The sequence below is a fragment of the Anser brachyrhynchus genome (assembly GCF_964034855.1).
Source record: "Anser brachyrhynchus genome assembly, chromosome: 12".
In the NCBI taxonomy this organism is placed as follows: domain Eukaryota; kingdom Metazoa; phylum Chordata; class Aves; order Anseriformes; family Anatidae; genus Anser; species Anser brachyrhynchus.
In genome coordinates this window covers 1,221,771-1,236,570 of record NC_137707.1, presented here as the reverse complement: position 1 = coordinate 1,236,570, position 14,800 = coordinate 1,221,771, and the positions used below count along the sequence as shown (strand labels likewise).

The following is a 14,800-nucleotide window of genomic DNA, read 5'->3' as shown; positions in this document are numbered from 1 at the left end:
AGCCAAAGACAAGACTCCCTCAATGCCAAGCAGTGTTTTTTTTCTCCGTTTCAGACATTTTTTAAAAGGCTGAATGCCTTGTTTGACATCACAAGATAATAGGATGTAGAAATATATGTCACTGCCTTAGCTGGCAATTCAGGAGGTAATAAATTTTCTTTATACAATAGCTTGTTATTGAAAAGAAAAAGAATGCGCTGATTTGCTGATGGGGATGCTCTTTGCTACGTGTTCCCTTAGTTTCTCATGCTTAACTAGCCTGTGATTTTTAGCAGCATGCATTCGTGCCACATGCGTGTTGCATCCCTTCTGCCACTGCCTGCTTTTTGTTTTCAGAAAGAAACTTGAATTATTCAATCTCTTGGTTGTGAATATAATTTTGTTCAAGGCCCGAAAATAAAGGAAACGTATGGGAGCAGAAGGCCCCTTTTTAGGCTTTCTGGGAAGCAAATGTACAAATGACTGGTATCGTGAACAACTGAAATTTCTTTGAAACTTGGTCTTCCTAGGAGTAGTGCAGAGTAATTAGTTCTTTCTTTGCATTCTCAACTCCGACACTGGCCAGTTAGTTTGTTAGCTCTTGGTTATTTTGTCTTTCATTTACATACTGCAGAATTACTTATTATTGATGTGCAAATTATGATGTCCAAAACAGAATGAGAAATTCCTTATATTGAACTATCTGATATCATTCTACCTAGCTGAGATAAGAAAAACTGGTAAGACAGGCAAGAAATTCTGAAATAGTTCTTTCAGCTGTCTTACGTGGCATAGAGGTGGCAAGCAGTGGATTCAGGAGGTTTAGTTTCCACAGTGATCAAGGTTGATTTAACAGGGAAGTAGTTTTCTTTTGTCTCTCTCACTTTTTGTTAAAAAAAAAAAAAAAAAAAAAAGAAATAAACCCACAACCTTGTGAGGCTGGTGTGTTTTTCATTTATAGCACTGTGGCTGTGTACTGGCCGTAACATGCACTTGGCTTACATTCAGTGCTGGTGCTCTGAAAGCAATTTTTATTTTGAATGTGTTAAAATATTATATCAGTCTTAAATTTCAAAATGTGCGTGCTCATTCAAACTATATGTTTGTCACTGCAAGCACTGTTAAACTGCAAGTGAAAGAGCCACCCGTAACAATCCCGGAGGTGTCTGAGAAAGCAAATCTCAGCGACACAAAATGTGCGAGGTGTGTTCGCTTCCCCTGCAGCCAGGCGTAGCCATCAGCCCGAATGCCCCCTGGTTATATTTGGGTTATTTTCTGGGTGTTGGGGAAAAATTCATTCCTCAAAAACAGGAAAAGCAAAATGCTTTCACCTTATAAAGCAATGCCAGTCAAACTGAATTACTGAAAACTGTAGAATAAACTTCTTTGGACTATAGCATATTCAACCAAGAGATCTCCTTTGGGTGTCAGATACGCATGTGTAGTCACAGGCTTTAGAGTAAACTGATACAACAAAATGGGAGCCATGTAAAAGACGGAGTGTTTTTTTCCATTATAGTAACTTTTCTGAATTCTTACTTGGTTGATCCCATTTACTTATTTAGTAGCTCAAAGGAAAATGAGTCGGATAAAGGACTGCAGACCCTGTGAAAAAACCACAAATTTTATTAATTTTTTTTCAGTATTTGTGTGACTTAAAATATTCATAAAGCAATTATTAATTTCTCCCCCCAGATATATTTTACATTTTGTATTTGGCTATTCTGATACAGCCAGCTCATTTCATTGCCTTTAATATTTGCCATACGTTCTCACATGTCGTTAGTTATGATGGAGAAAGCGCTGGCCTGCACATGCTTTAACAGGTGCATGTTTGTGGATGGCAGTGACATTCATTTGAAAAGATGTATGGCTAAAGAGGGGTTTTCTTGCCATTATTGTCCAGCTTGATACTAATGTTTCCATGATTTAATTTTATTGATACACTGGGATGTGTCTGACAAGTGGAGGAGAGTGTAACCAGTGCATAAAGGACAGTAATTGTTTCCTCCTTATCCTCATAAAGGAAAACCACGTATGTTCATACACGGTCTTTTATTTTAACTTCTAGGAAAAAAGCTGGAGGAGAAATTGTTTTGGGAACCTGGTAGCTATAATGATAGCAGTGTTGCTAAATGCTGCACCTTAAAATAACGTTAGCAGCTGTTTTAGCTTTATACTGAAAGTATTTTGTTTAGTGATTATTTTTTTTCTAGGAAAGTGAAGGAAAAGTGCAGCTGTTGCATTTCTGGAGAGGATATGCATGGAGCCACTTGATACGCAGGCTGTGCTCAGTCTTTGGCAGACCTGTTCCAATGCAGACCTGCGTATGAACGTGACTTAAGTTTTTCTTACCGGTCTTCCGAAAAAAACCTTTCTAAAACTTCTGCAGTATTTGCTGCGAAAAGAGAATCCTTGGTACTAAGCTCTCTATAGAGGAGGAAATGTCTTCCAATTCTAGAGCCCTGCTACCTGGTTCAACGTACGTAATTATTTATTTGTCAGTCTTTGTCACAGACAGGAAAACATGAGATCCACATACACTGCATCATCATGTACGTGATGCTCAGTTTCATCTGTTTAAAAAAAAATAAAATTGATTTTTTTTTAACTAGGGGAAGTACTGCTAGTCAGCAGTCCAGCTCTGCAGCGTCGCTGCTGTGGGCTCAGCGTCTTCAGTTCACAAACATTTGCGTGCAGCACATATGCTGTATGCATGTTGCATATTTGCATTTCTTTCTAATGAATGGAAACTAATTCTATTTAAAAAAATGTAAACATCACAAATAGCAACGATCTATCTCAACTCAAAGTGGCTGCAAATCAGCTCCTGTTGTCACTGAAATTAATATCTAGATTTAATAGTTTTTGCCAATCCTGTAAGTGTTTTTGAAAAAAGCATTGCATTAATGCATGATATAGAAAGGATAAATTTGCCTTTAAATTGGAATGCAGTTCAAAGTGACTGAATTCTCCAATTTCAGCCACTATATTTGCCAAAAACAAACTGGAAAATGGAACTGGTATCATTCATCTGCTCCTGGTTCTCTGGGAGGTTTGAGGAAGGGACTTCTTATGCAGGTGAAAGCAGAATAGATTTTTTGATGAACTGCAGCGACCGCTGTATTTTACTTCACTCCATTCTGAAACAGTTTAGGTTTACTTTTAATTTCATTTAGCACAGAAAAGCTGTAAGAAACCAATACCTTTTTAAACAGTCTTTGTCATCAGCCACGGGTAACCCCTGTTAATAACAAGTAGATTGGTTGATAGGAAGGTTTGCTAAATTTTGCTGCTAGTTAAATATTTATATCGTACTGAATATACTTTATTATGTTACTTTTAAGTAGCTTAAACTTGATAAAATAGTTCAACTATGTCTAAACCTTTTTAGAGGTGACAGTTCTATATAATAACCTGGATTTTAAAAAATCAACAAAAAACGAAAGGATCTTGTTTCGTATCGTAACAGGTATTACCTCTACTACAGCAGTAACTAGCTGGGCAAACATACTGTATTATTACCTATTGTTTGCAAAATTAGATTCTTTCTGCAGTTCTTGTTGATTGCGTAAGGTGTGGTTAGCAGTGCAGTAGTAAAGTGGCCTCTCCCCTAGGAAGTTAAAATCTGTATATGAAACTTAATTATTCCCTAGTGAACTACAGCTGATCTAAATTTAAGACCTATGTTTGTCCTTCTTACCACTTCCTCTCAAACATTTCAGCCTACATTTTCAACTGATTTAAAATTCTTTTAAAAGTCCATTAAAATTCTCCGGTGGAAATGATTATGCTGCTTTTCAGAAATCTTCAGGATTTTGTTTTAATCAATTAGCTGCCTTTTGTATTTCTAAACCAGATTGATCTGTGGGGCTTCTGGAGAGGTCACAATCACATTGTTTAAAATATCCTGCTTAATATGAATTATTTTAGAGGTCTCTCCCAAGCTGCCCCTGTATGCTTAGGGGACTCAGCTAATGAAGACCGAGAGAAGTCTGATGTAGAATCTCAGAGACTGAGTCAAGTTACAGAAATTTCATGTTGTTTTGTATCAGTATGTCACCAATACAGCTTCTTCAACCCTGTTTTGAACCTGCAAAGTAAATAGCTCTATTGTAGTGACTGATACCAGTTCCATTTTGCCTACCAACTCAGTTGATTTTATAGTTTATTTCTCATTTATGATGGAATAATCAGCAGCTCTTTTCTCATTTATTTTCTCATATTTTTATTCCAGGATTTGCCTCTGAAGCAGGGAGTGTCTGCATTAAAAATGACCTGTAGTTCTCTGCTTCATAGGTTAGAAACTTATTTTAATATTTCGTGGCTAAGCACAGTCCCGTCTTTTCAAAACAACAAAAAAAATCCAATAATAAATGGTTTAATTGGCATTGAATGTGGATTATAAACATTTTGATTGGGGCTTCCATTATTTTAGATGAAATGGCTTATACACAAATAAGTAGTCCAGCTGAGGCAATGAAAATTCTGTTTACTTGCAGCCATTTTTATGAATTAACGTAAAGTTTTAAAAAAGTTGATTACAGCACAATGCATTCAGTCATATTTGGACATTTCCAAAGTACCGTATTGGCTAGGCTGTATTGCTTTAAGCATTTACATTCCAAAACGTACCAAATTCCAAATACTTGTTGGGGGAAAGAAATCGGTTCATTAATCACTTCACTTCAATGGGACTGCTATAGCCAGCACACACAGAACCACGTGTCTTGTATTTACTTCTAAATTGTACACCGCAGATGCTTCTTCAGCTCCTTCCTCTTCCTCCATGGGCGGTGCTTGCAGCTCCTTTACCACCTCTTCCAGTCCTACCATTTACTCTACCTCAGTCACCGACAGCAAGGCTATGCAAGTGGAGAGCTGCTCCTCAGCCGTGGGGGTAAGTAACCGAGGGGTAAGTGAAAAGCAGTTAACCAGTAACACAGTCCAGCAGCAGCAGTCAACGCCGAAGAGACACACAGTCCTGTACATCTCGCCACCACCTGAGGACTTGCTGGACAACAGTCGGATGTCCTGCCAGGATGAGGGGTGTGGATTGGAATCAGAACAGAGCTGCAGTATGTGGATGGAGGATTCACCCTCCAACTTCAGTAACATGAGTACCAGTTCCTACAATGATAACACTGAGGTGCCACGTAAATCACGCAAACGAAACCCAAAGCAGAGGCCAGGGATCAAACGTCGAGATTGTGAAGAGTCCAACATGGATATATTTGATGCCGACAGTGCCAAAGCGCCTCACTATGTCCTTTCTCAGCTCAGCACGGACAGCAAAGGCAACTCAAAAGCAGGAAATGGGTTGGTATCTGCATTTTTATTTAAAGTTCTATCGCCATATGTAAAACCAAACTAATAAAACTCCCTTCCCGCCAAGTGTTCTACTCAGGTTCTCACATAAATCTCTCCCCTTCTCTGCCATTCTGTTTTGTGTTCTAGCCCATGATAAGTTCTCACTAGAGTTGCTAATCTTTAAAGATAAAGCTAAACTTTGCCATAACAATTGGACGCAGAATCGATGAGCTTGGCTGTATTATTGTTTAAGTGAGATTCCTGAAAGATTGTGCAATCCCCCTTATAAAAAGACAATGGAAACATTGTACGTAAAAAAACCCACAAGGCAGAAGTGGACTGGACGCACCCTAAATCTTGCCGTTTGTGCAGTATTTTATGTGAGGATTTCAGTCTGGGCACTTTTCCTGCTTGTTTGTCTCTTTCTCTATTTATCAAATAGAGAGAGTGATGGGAGTAGAAGTTAATGGCTTGTTAAGATATCTCATCATTTAACGCATCCTTTACTTTTTTATAAAAATGTTAAGATTATATGGTGAACCAAATTTTGTTTTTTCTTGTGAATTCACATCTGTATTTGATTTTTTCAGAAATAAATCTCTAATCCTGTTTCTCTCTGTGCTTCTGGGTTGTGTGCATGCGTGTGTCTGTATGTGGGCACGCCTGGGTGGTGGTCTCTCATTTCTCCCACTTCACACTGTTCACTAAATGCATTTCAGTGGCTGCTTGAAGAGAAAATATCCATCAGTTTATAGTAGTGTGATTATATGTGTGTTTTTAAAAATTTTTTATTTTTTAACTTTTGGCTTTTTTAGTACTCTTAAGGTGGTCAAATGGATAGACTTGGTTATTTTCTTTTTGGGGGGGGCTATTTTGTTTCACTTTTTACGTATGTGCTTGTAGTGTGTTCAGATATTAATCACAGTAATGGTGAATATTAAAATTTGCCTAATGAGATTATGTATGAATGTCTCATATTCCAAAGGGAAAGAGCCTGGAGTCTGTATTCCCAGGGTCATTGCAGTTCCATACTTAAAATTTCACTGTGAGGTGATTCTGAGAAACTCTCCAGAGTGTGCTGCTGCTTCCTGCTCTATTAGGTACATCATTTGGAAAGATGGAGCTAGCTGGTAACAAAGAGTTGGTACTATCACCTGCTCCTCCTCTCAAACCTGTACAGCAACAATTGGGTGGGTTTTTATTTCTTCGTTTTTTGTTTTAAGTGTCTTTACAGCAAATGCTCTAAGCTTGACTGAAGTTGCCCAGCATCTCTTATTTTGGCAGCTGAAAATTTTAATGATGTAAAACGTTTGTCCCTGGTAGAACCTAGGAAGCAAACTAACATGTTTGCTTGGAACGAGGAAGCTGCTTCCACCAAGCACAAAGGAGTTCAGTCCCTCAGTTACAAAGGGAGGAAACTATTGGGAGGCAAGAATTCTGTGATTCTGAACAGAAATGGGAGATCTAGTAAGCTTCGGAACAGTATATGTGGTCGCAGTCTAAAACATCACAAGATTATAATACTCCCCAAAATACTAGGGACTAACCAATGAACATTGCAACACTGGCATTAGGATTCAGTGAACACAGGGTTAGATAAGCATGTATGTTTAATGTCTCGTGTACAGGCTAGATTGAACTACTGCAAAATCCTATGTAATAGAGTTGTCCTTTTAAATAAGAGCTTTGCAATAAGAAATATCTAAGGTATTAGAAAAGCTAATTCTATAGTTAGAATATAGAAATCTAGTATTACAACTCTAGATTACAGACATGTCCAAGTTATAGTAGTGTCAGTTAAATTTTTGTTGAATTTTGCAGCCTGATGGAGTTCAGCCAAGCAAGGTCATTTACTTCTGGCTTTAAGAAAAAAGCAAGGAAAGAACACTTGGTAATTTGTGAAGCGGAAATAGTTTGTTTTAAAAGAGACTTGTAGTTGGCTTTCAGAGATAGAAAAAAGAATTTATTCCTGTGGAAACCCTTAGCATTTCTGAAAGCCTTTTAAAAAGGGATGAATTGATTTAGAGCAAAGATTCTCAGCTTTCAGTCATGCTTGGTCTCGCTTTCACTTTCAGGCCTTCACTTGGAGCAGCCCTGATGCAAGTGCAGGACCAGACAAAAGTTAACTCACGAAATCTGTTTTAATAGAATCGTGGGTTTTGCCATTTATGTTTTTGTTCTAGAAAAGAAGTGCTAGCTTTGAGACATTGTCTGGTAACAATTAAGCTAATAAATAAAGGGGTGTGTGTGAGAGAGAAATATTATTTTTATTATTTGTATGTGCATGGCTACTAGAATTATATTTTGACTAAATTAAAAGGATGTGTAAATGATAAATCCTCATAATTTGAGAAGGAAGCACTGAGAAATTCTGGTAAAGTCTTTAAAATTACTTTCATGTTCATCTAATCTGACTGAAAATAACAATTACTTCAAGTTCCTAAAGGGAAGATTTTCCAAATAATTTTTAGGTGTCATCTCTTTAGATAAATACTGCAATGTGTAAAATGTCAGTGTGTTGACAATGGACTTGGGTTTTAAGAGTGAAGTAATTTCAGGAAAACACAAAGATGTGCTGGAGAGGCCAAAGTGTCAATGTCCCGCTGGTAAAACTGTATTTTGAGCGTTAAAAGTGAATTTCATTTTAATGGCTGCCTCTCTGACTTTACCCTTCAAAATCTTGTACTTTAGTCCTGTGTATTAATTTATTTAGCTGGAATTCCCAAGTATGAGAAGGTCAGAGTATGCAGTCCACCTGCTGCCTTAATTCCAGTGAGGTGACAGGCGCAGCCTGCCTGATGGAGGCCAAGGAAGCACGGGTTCTGAATAACGGGGTTGTGTGGTTGTGGCTGAAGTTGCTCTTTGAAATTCCTTTTCAGATTCCCTGTGGGATGCTAATAGACTTTAGTCAAGTAATTTAAAATTCTGAATAAGAACAAAGAGAAGGCATTGACTGAAAGTTCATAAATGTATTCCTCTTTAATTGCTGGTCCATTGGAGTGATGTCCTGACAGGAAGTACAGAGAAAGTGATAATCTAACAGGCTTAAATTCAAGCACTGCTTTTGCTTAACTTGTACAGAAGCAAAGAGCATAGTGGTGTTAATTGCAGTTTATTTAGTGTATTGCAGGTTTTGTATGTGCTAGTTTAAGAAGACATGTCCCTTTTATTTTCCTAAAATATGGCATATTTTTACATGGCTTTTTTCTTCTCAACCAGCCTGTTAACCTTGAGGATGGCTGAGTAACCAGGACTTCTTGACATGGTGTTAGTGCAGGTTTTTATAACCTCCAGACTGCCCCATCGCCGCTACGTGGCTGATGCAGGCCGTGAGACGAGCCTGAGGCCGCGAGCAGTAGGCTCGCTGGGTGCTGACACAGGTAACCATCAGTAACCCTCAGGAATAGGGAGAAAAATGAAATTCAAGCACAGCACGAACCTCATAACAGCTCACCAACGTACATCGCAACCCTGTGTTACTTGTATTAAAAACTTTGGAAGGTTTAGCGGAAGTAAGAGCATGACAGCTGGGACCTGGATAAATTCTGCATGTTGCACATTGAAAAAGGATTCTTTTTTTTGTTTGTTTTTTAGCAGATCACAACTGTGATTTAAAACTGCTTTTTTCAGTCTTTAACAGTTAAAAGCTACTTTCTGGTAGATCAAAAAAAAAAAGGAGTTTACATTCTGCATAAACTCATCGAGCTCTTTCTGCCTGTCCCATTTGCTGTGACATGTTTACATTTGTTAATGTTAGATGGGTTTGATGGACTTCAGGATAATTATACAAACCTGCTCCGTACAGGATCAAGCGTTATCTTCCCTTGTGCTTTAAAGAATTGACCACGTAACATTATACTTTGGAGGGCTTCTTTATTCAGCTTTTAATTATGGAACTGATCACAAGTACAGTACATCTTGAGGTATGCACCTGGAAAGAAACAGTCTTTTTGCATATACTGCAACTTTAAAATTTGTGCAGTTTTGTCAGAGCCTTTTACAACAACAAATCTGTTTTTAACATAAATTTATCAATTTTGACGGAAACTGGTATTTGAGTTTGCATGATGTACATGTTTAGGAGGAGACAGGCATGAGGCTGTTTTCCTATTTAAAGAAGTATCATTTAACCTTAAATCCATTCGGCGTGTGTGTTACATACGTGTATTTTTAACAGAAGTGAAGCAGTTTATTCCAATAATACCAAGCTGTATCATATACTTTGAGAACAGCAGGTCGTAAGGCTTCTATTTGTTAACGCAGTTTAATGCTAAATGCTCTTCCCTTCCTTTATGTTTACTCTATGAAAAGCAGTTGCACTGGATGGAAGAGGCAGGGAAGCACCATTCCTCTTCATCCTGCAGGTTTCGTTCTCTGTCAGAAAGAGAATTCCCATGTTTGCTCACAACCGTGCATCTTCTGTACATTAATACACGCTCCTTACTTTTGTAGCTTTTCTGTGATTTCATTTGTTTTTATTGGCGAGCTGCTTATAACGTCTTTAATGGTCTGCTTTGACTTCTCAGAGCACCAGAGAGCCAGAAAGGAGCTGGAGGGAAGAAGACCCCAATGTTGTGTGGTCAGTATCCAACTAAAAGTGAGGGGAAGGAGCTGAAGATAGTGGTACAGCCGGAAACCCAGCACAGGGCTCGTTATCTGACTGAAGGCAGCCGAGGCTCAGTGAAAGACCGGACACAGCAAGGTTTTCCAACTGTAAAGGTAGGCTGTTCAGTATCAGGTGATCCGGGGATTCCTTTCCAAGCGATACTTTAGTAGAATGGGAACTGGTTCAGTTCAGATAAGACCTAGAATTTCTACTTTTAGAGGAAGGGGAGGAGACCTTGCAATCTCTTTACTGCAAAGGCTGTAGAACTGTACTGTCTCTCTTCTTTTGAGTACAAAGACATCTATCTGCATTACAAAATTACAGGAGGCAGGCAATGTTATGTCAAGGCAATGATACCTCATCTGTGATGCATATCCTGTTAGATTCACAATTAGGTGAACTGTGTGTGAAGAGGTAGACACTTGAAGCATACAAAAGTAGGAGAGCAAAATGCTGTAACTGTTCAATGGCTGATGATAGTGGGTCGTCATTATGTCTTACTGGTAAGAATATAAAACTAGGTTTCGTTCCAAAAGACATGTAAAAGGTGGTTTGTTTTTTTTAATGAGAAGTATCAGAATCCGCATACTCAGTACCTGTTTTTCAAGCAGAGTCACAAAGATCTGTTAACTGAGGTGTGTGTTATGGATCTTACTGCTCATGGTTAGCAGTAGAGTGAAGCATGTGTGGATTAGTAGAACTGGGCAATGGGGGAAGAAAAAAGGAAGCAGTTGTATGCATGCTTAACAGATGCAGCCTGTTTCCTGTATGGACTTTGGTACCTGTAAGTTTAAGTGGTGTTGGTCGCTTGCTATGAGGCAGCGATGCACAGCACAGAGGCCTGAATGATGCCCTTAATCCTTCTGATCGAGGGCAAAGATCTGGATAAGAGAAGATGCAGTCAGCAGTTCAGGCAGTTCAGGAGGCCTTGCATAGCTGATTTCTCCAGCAAGCATCGTTTCTTTCTCTGCCTTGCTTTATTTGAGGGGAGCTGATATAATTTGCCTTACTCGAAGAGGGGAAAAGTTGCTCATGATCAGGCTTGCTAGGTTGCTGAGGAGGGCGCTGCTGTGAGTTCCTCAGGGGATGAGGACGAAAGCCCAGATGAAGAGGAAGAGCTACAGATGGAGGAGAAACATGAGGAAGAAGGTTACAGAGAGGTCTTTCACATTCCTGCTCAAGAGGGAGAACATTCAGTTTGTCTGGTGAAGTACAGAATGTGAATTTGCAGGTCCTGCTGTAATGCTGTACTTGGAGATAAGCAGTAGAAGTGATGTCAAATATCACAAAAGTTGCACTGATCTCAGTATGATTGTGACAGTGGGCACCAAAATGAATACAGGCCAGCATTGCACGCTCCTTGGAAATAAGGCAAATAGCATCCTGGCTGTACTGCAAGGATGGTGGCCAGCAGGCAAAGCAAGCAGACAACCACATTTGTTACCATACCAAAAAAACCCCAAACATTTCCTCTAATACTTTTTTTTCAGTTATTCCACTTTGAGAAAGCAGCAAAGCAGTTCAGACCAGGCTGATTTATCAGGTCCACAAAGGAACACTTGTTTTCAATGCAAGCCTTAATAATTTGTGCTGACAGAGTATAGAAATGTACTTATCTCTGAAGTCCAGTTCAACAGCATTGCAAGCATCTCCAACACTTTACTCGGTCCTCTTCAGTAATGCAGAAGTCCAGTAAAGTTTCCTAAGAAAAGAATCCATTCATATACTGCTGTTGCTATGGTGATTTAGTGCTCGTTTATGTGGATTTTCTTAATGGGCCTTTGTTCATGTGAACTTCCTTTTAATTCCTTTTCCAGTTCCCTTTAGCACCCGTCAGAGAAAATTTTCTGTTTGGAAGAGTTTCATGTTACTGAATGCCTGGAAGCCCAAGCTTGCTTTACCAGTAGGCAAACGAGTTCCTACCCTGCATACATAAGTCTAATTGAGTTGGACAGTCAAAATGAGTCAGTGGATCTTCAGGAAATCTGAGCTAAGGGTAGGGAAAAAAAACAAAACAAGTACACAAAGGCCAAGAGGTTTTTTTTTGTTGTTGTTTGTTTGCTTGGTTTCATACTTCCTAGTATCCCACCTACCTGCTGTAACCTAGTGGCTCCTTTTGGATGTGAGGGGCATACTGTGATCTTAGTATTCCTAATTTTTTTGCAAACCAGCTAAGAACTCCAAAATTAACTATATGTATATATATATGTGTATATATATTCATTTCAACCATGTGTTAAATGACGTATTTGTCTTTCAATAGATGAGCAAATGACAAAAGATTAAAAACATTAATTACCTTTTGTTTATAAACTAGATTAAAAAAAATCATGCTTCCCTAGGATTGTTTCCAGCAACATTAGGAGCAGATTTGCTTCAAGTTCAGCAGCATAAAATATTCCTGATTTTAATTAAAAGGCTTTGCTGGTCAGTCAAAATATGATTCATGCTGCTGTGTTTCAGCTGGAAGGTCACAACGAGCCGGTGGTGCTGCAGGTATTCGTGGGCAATGACTCTGGCCGAGTGAAACCACACGGGTTCTACCAGGCCTGCAGAGTTACTGGGCGAAACACTACTCCCTGTAAAGAAGTGGATATCGAGGGGACTACTGTTATTGAGGTTGGACTGGACCCTAGCAACAACATGACACTTGCGTGAGTAGCTATTTTAATTATATATATTTTTTAATTTATTAGCTTGTTTTCAGAAACTGGCTTTCCTCTTTCAGTTAGGTTGTTTAGTATCTCAGCACGTCAGGCTCTTTGTGAAGCTACATGAGTAATAAACTTCTAAATCCACGTTCTCAGCTTATTATGCTTAATGCTTAATCTTGTCCTTTTCTATAGCTTTTTCAATGAACTTTGTTGTATTGGAGTTTTATGCACTGTTTAAAGAATAATGCACATATTCAAGCATTACATGAACTATGAAGTCGTCACTGCTTCCATTGATTGTCTCTTCTAGCAAGCATGAAATGGCTAATCAGAAGAGGGAGGGCGAATGTTGGGATCTTCAGATCCTTTTAGGGCCCAGAAAGGTTGGGAATAGTGGAGGCTAAATTCTGAGTTTTCTCATTTCTCTTTGTTCCATCAGACGGTCCTTTGTCATGAAAGCCTAGTGCTTTCCTATCTTTACAGAGCAATCTGGTCAAATACAGACAACGTTTTGGATACAACAGGTTTTCAGATGCATTTAAACAGTATATGGCTGTTGCTCAAAAGTGATAAGCCCAGTCTGATGGCCTTTGTTAACTGTAGCTGATTTTTGAGCAAATGGCCTCATGTGCCTGTGTGGTTTAGATCTCACAAGAAATTTCAGATAGAAGTGATTCCCTTAAAAGCTTTTCATACGTATTTTAAGTTATAGAAAAGGTGTGATCTTCTCAAGTATGTTTTTCAGTAGAATGTCTTTTCTTTTTTTTTTTTCTTTCAAATGGATATGTGGTTGTGCTTGAAAGCTGTCACTTCTTAAGAAACTTGTCTTGATGTCAACAGGAGAAGCATTTCTTCAATTTACAGTGTCTGCTTCTTAAGTGTGATTAATTCCCTTATCACACTTACCTCCATTCCCTAGCTGTTGTCCAGAACGTTTTTGAGTAGTAACCCTGCAAACCCAGAGGAACGGAAGAATAAAGACCTGTAGTGATAAACTGAATGCTTACCAGAATAATTTTATGTTGCTTTTTGTTAATTCATAGTTCTTTCACATTCCTTCATCCCATGATTCAGCATCCAAATTAAGTAGGGATGAATTGAAAACAGGACTATATAATGAGAGGTTATACAGAGATGTCATGTGACTAATCTAATAATATTTCTACTTCAAGAGTTCTGACTTCTTTGTGGCTTGTTTAATTGATTAGTCAAAATATTTTAAAAGAGGATGAATTTATTAAACTCTGTTAAACTCTCAACTACTTTGTGTCGTTAGGGTTGATTGCGTGGGAATACTGAAGCTGAGAAATGCTGATGTTGAAGCTAGGATAGGGATTGCTGGTTCCAAGAAAAAAAGCACACGTGCCAGGCTGGTATTTCGTGTTAACATCACTCGCAAAGATGGTTCAACTTTGACTCTCCAGACGCCTTCTTCCCCAATTCTGTGCAGTAAGTATCAAACTAAAAGAGTTGGTATTAGAGGACTCTGGATTTTAGTGTGATTGAAGTGGGGGGGGGACACCATAATTTTGGTCTGTGATTATTTAAGTTGCTGTGGCTAAAATCAGGTGGGCTATTTTTATTTGGAGGGGGGTGTTGAATGACTGACTAGTATTTAAAAGTAGTTACAAATTGCCTAATCTCTTATTAAATGATTTTTTTGCCTTTCAATAGATGAGAATTTATGTCATGATTGCTTTGGACTGATAATATGACTTTTTTGATACGGGTTTTAATCCCTTCTGTATTGTCACTTTCATCTGCCAGCTTTCAGTGATAGAAATTACTTGTAATAAGTTAGTAAGCATGGCTCTTCCCAGATGTGGAGTACATTGAGCCCAGAGGGGGGATCTGTTCTGGTTCAGTGGAAGAATGAAACCTTTTATAGCTATTTATTAAAATGCTCTGTTTAGCACTGAGCACAGATGGCTGCATTGACTGTTCAGGTTGCACTGAACACCGTGGAAAATGAAATCAGAGGAGGCCACGGTACATCTGAGGCTGCTTTTCTTGATATTTTTTAACAGTCAATACCTGTTGTATCAGGGCTCCTATTCGACTCCTCAGAAACTGCGGCTTTGCTGCCAGTGAAAGGACAGATTGTAAGGAGATGATTAAAAGCACGTTAGTGTCCACGTCAGACACCACCATGCTGTTCCAGTGCTGTGGGCAGCAGGCAATTATATATATAATAATTATATGATTGTATATATCCATAGATATTTATATGATTTTATATATTCAGATACAG

At 38.6% G+C, this 14,800-nt stretch overlaps 1 protein-coding gene across 7 annotated transcripts in view; it reads left to right on the top strand.

Annotated features, from left to right (window-relative positions):
* Nucleotides 1–14,800, top strand: part of NFAT5 (nuclear factor of activated T cells 5) — a 57,975-nt gene that overhangs the window by 24,136 nt on the left and 19,039 nt on the right. For 3 of the 7 annotated variants that reach the window (XM_080552067.1, XM_080552068.1, XM_080552066.1), the window contains exons 3-6: nucleotides 4,740–5,298; nucleotides 9,816–10,008; nucleotides 12,359–12,549; nucleotides 13,826–13,998. In XM_080552067.1, the coding sequence (XP_080408193.1) occupies nucleotides 4,740–5,298; nucleotides 9,816–10,008; nucleotides 12,359–12,549; nucleotides 13,826–13,998 (1,116 nt within the window). Of the gene's footprint in view, nucleotides 1–4,216; nucleotides 4,279–4,739; nucleotides 5,299–9,815; nucleotides 10,009–12,358; nucleotides 12,550–13,825; nucleotides 13,999–14,800 lie in introns of all 7 variants that reach the window. The other 4 variants (XM_080552070.1, XM_080552072.1, XM_080552069.1 and 1 more) reach the window with 3 other exon arrangements.